We start from the raw sequence: 3183 nt of genomic DNA, 5'->3' as shown, positions 1-3183 counted from the left end.
TCATTCACTATATACTAGCTAAAAAAATTCTGCCACTTGTTTTGCAAAACACCGCCAAATAAAATAAAAACAGTTGAATTTGTTGTAATTCAATGTCTTCTATGTCATGGCGCAAATCAGTAGCACATGCACTTGTTTACATAAGATTTCATTTTTTTCTGAAGTCACAACAGAAGCGATAATTCTAATTTTAAACATCTTGAGATGAGTGATGACAGCTGAAAGACAGAGAGAATACATTTAATTAATTGAATAAATAATTTCTGTTTACTTGTAAGTAAAGCATGCTTTGATAAGGACAAATTGATAAGGTGGACTTTGGACGGTTACGCTTTGATCTCGGTCATCTCTTCACATTCATTTCAAGTGCTGTTATTTCAGTCGCCGTGATACTTTCAATCAATTCGCTGCTAAATTCGAAATACACTCTTCAGTCTTCAAGTATACCTTTTTCCTGAAGCTAAAAAAATGGTGGCCACAGCAAGACCATCGCTAATAACAAATGTTCCACCATCATATTACTCGAAAACGAGCAGAGAAACACAAGTGTAAGTTGAAAATGTATCAGTAAAGGTCGAAAATCTGTGGTTTTGTGCATATAGCATTACAGTTTTTGGTGCAAAAAAGTTGTCAAATTGGTTTGAAAATCCGAAATTTCCAAATTCATCAAAATATTTTTATATGAATTAAATTTACATAATTGAAGGTGGATGGATTCAAAACGCGACGATGATAATGTAGAAAATGGTTTATGGCGCATTCATAATACTTTATACGATTTGACTGACTTCATAAATAAACATCCGGGCGGATCTGACTGGCTAAGAATAACCAAAGGTCATGACATAACCGAAGCCTTTCTCAGTCACCATTTGGACACGAAAAAATTGGAACCATTTTTGGCAAAATATCGCGTGAAGGAAACAACTCGACCGAGAAATGTAAAATTGACCTTCGAAGAGAATGGATTTTATATGACGCTTCGCAGAAGAGTGGCCGCTAAATTACCAGAAATAAAGAAAAAAACGAAAATTTATTCGAAGGTAACAACTTTTGATGACTTTTCACATTTAACAAAGTTTTGAAAACATGACCTTGAGAAAGCCCCGTTTTCGAAACTGTAATAATTTTTTCCTCTTTAAAACACGACACTTTTCAGTTCTACATTGATGGCCTATTTGTACTCACACTATTAACAGCTATTCTCGCTCAACGCTTCCATAGCATATCGATGGCGATGTTGTGTAGCTTATTTTTCACGTGGACCGGTGTTTGTGCTCATAACTACTTTCATCAACGAGATAATTACAGAATGAAATATTTCAATTTAATTTTCATGAGCTACCGCGATTGGCGCATTAGTCACGCTCTGTCACATCATTTGTATCCAAACTCTTTGCTTGATATGGAACTGAGCGCATGGGAACCATTTATGGTGTGGTTGCCCAGTGCAACGGCAAAGACTCCATTCCAACGTTATGCCTCTTACATTTATTCACCGCCACTCTATTGCTTCCTTTTTTTTATTGAATTTGGGAAAAAGTAAGTTTTTTTCTATGATGCTTTGAATGTATCCACAAAAGAAAAGAAAAATCACATTTTTAGACTGTACTTCTCGGCGACACGCGGTTACAAAATGTATGCAGATGAATTTCTTCCATTCATTGTTCCGGTTGTTATGTTCATATTTGGTGGTGAACACTCTGTATTATCTCTGTTATCTGCTTTCAAATTATTCTTGGTCATCACTTTAACGGGAGGTTTCATTTTCGGAGTTATTGGATGGAATGCTGGACATCATCATCCGGAGGTTTTTTATGCTTTGTTAATCATTTGGGGCACAAGACTCCTTTGCGATCCTTTTTGAAATTTTATCCTTTTTACCTTTTCAGGTTGTTCATGATGGAGATGCAATACGGTATGTATCCGAAAATTCTAAAAAAGACCTCCTTCGAGAAATGCAAAAAAATTCACCAGATTTTTAAATTACTTTAAATTTTCGAGAAAAAAAATATTTTTTAAATTTTTTTCGTTGTAATTTGACGAAAACTGCTGTTCATCTTTCAGTAAATGCTACGACTGGGGTCTGTATTCAATCGACACAATAATGGATCGTCAAGAGTTACGCGGTAATACACTTTTGGCCTTGGCAAATTTTGGTGACCATGCACTGCATCATCTATTTCCAACTCTCGATCACGGAATATTGCCGCAATTGTACGATATTCTGTTTGAAACGTTACTGGAATTTGAAGCCGAATGTCAATGTTATCCATGGTTTTTCGAAACAATTAAAGGTCAATTTCAACAATTGTCACGCATCGAACCAATGAAACTCGATTCACACGAAAGATATTTATTGAAACATGGCAAACAAACGAAAATTACTGGCAGTGAATATGATAAAAACGAATAAATCGATGATTAATCTCTGATAATGTCATTTTAATGATTTTACTTCTATGCCGTATTTGTACTTGCTTTGAATTTAGAACACTTTTTTTAATTACAGCAATAAATAACCCTCTAATGCATTAATTTTTTTTCGACATGAGAGCTATTTTTCTTTGATTGTTTTGGTTTATAATTCCTTGAAAAAATAATCGAAATTCAAAAAAGTGCATAGTTTTCTCAAAAAATGCTTAATTATATATTTTAGACAATAAATCATACACTCCGCCTAAAGGCAGAGCTATGCACTAGAGGGTTAAACACGAGTAAATGAACCACTAGAATGATTCTGTAATGATTTTTGTAGGGGAGTAGGCCTGCGTTGGCCTATTTTTGTTACTCAATAAGCTGTTATTCATGACATTTTGTTTTTAAAAGTGGCCTTGTACTTTACCAACTTTTGTGAATAAAAAAAAGAGAGACATACATCATATTAAAATACCTTGCTGAGAATGCGTCGTCCATCGCATGGTACGTAGCAGTTTATACATCACAGCGAATAACAACATGCATTGGACGACGCATTCTCAGCTAGATATTTTAATATGCTATGGATGGCTGCAGCGCTGATCATAATTTTGTGGATGTCACATCAACGAAGCTTGAGCTCCAATACATGTGGTCTTCGATTGTGTTCCCATTTCTTTTACATTCAATCATGTTTTTCACAATGATTTTTTGACCTGGAAATTCCTATGTAATTTACATATAAACGAGTGAGATTCAAACATG

General features: G+C 34.7%; 1 protein-coding gene across 1 annotated transcript; it reads left to right on the top strand.

Annotated features, from left to right (window-relative positions):
• Positions 1-365: 365 nt before the first annotated feature.
• LOC116338946 (cytochrome b5-related protein-like) lies at positions 366-2549 on the top strand. Its single transcript, XM_031764529.1, has 6 exons — positions 366-548; positions 707-1043; positions 1160-1542; positions 1606-1810; positions 1893-1918; positions 2068-2549. The coding sequence occupies exons 1-6, from the start codon at positions 469-471 to the stop codon at positions 2414-2416; spliced, it is 1380 nt and encodes a 459-aa protein (XP_031620389.1). The 5' UTR covers positions 366-468; the 3' UTR covers positions 2417-2549.
• Positions 2550-3183: the final 634 nt, after the last annotated feature.

This window comes from Contarinia nasturtii, unplaced genomic scaffold (assembly GCF_009176525.2).
Source record: "Contarinia nasturtii isolate CC-2019 unplaced genomic scaffold, AAFC_CNas_1.1 Cnas_scaffold_456, whole genome shotgun sequence".
NCBI classification, from domain to species: domain Eukaryota; kingdom Metazoa; phylum Arthropoda; class Insecta; order Diptera; family Cecidomyiidae; genus Contarinia; species Contarinia nasturtii.
Note: the sequence above shows the minus strand (reverse complement) of the source record. Positions and strands in the feature narration are given on the sequence as shown.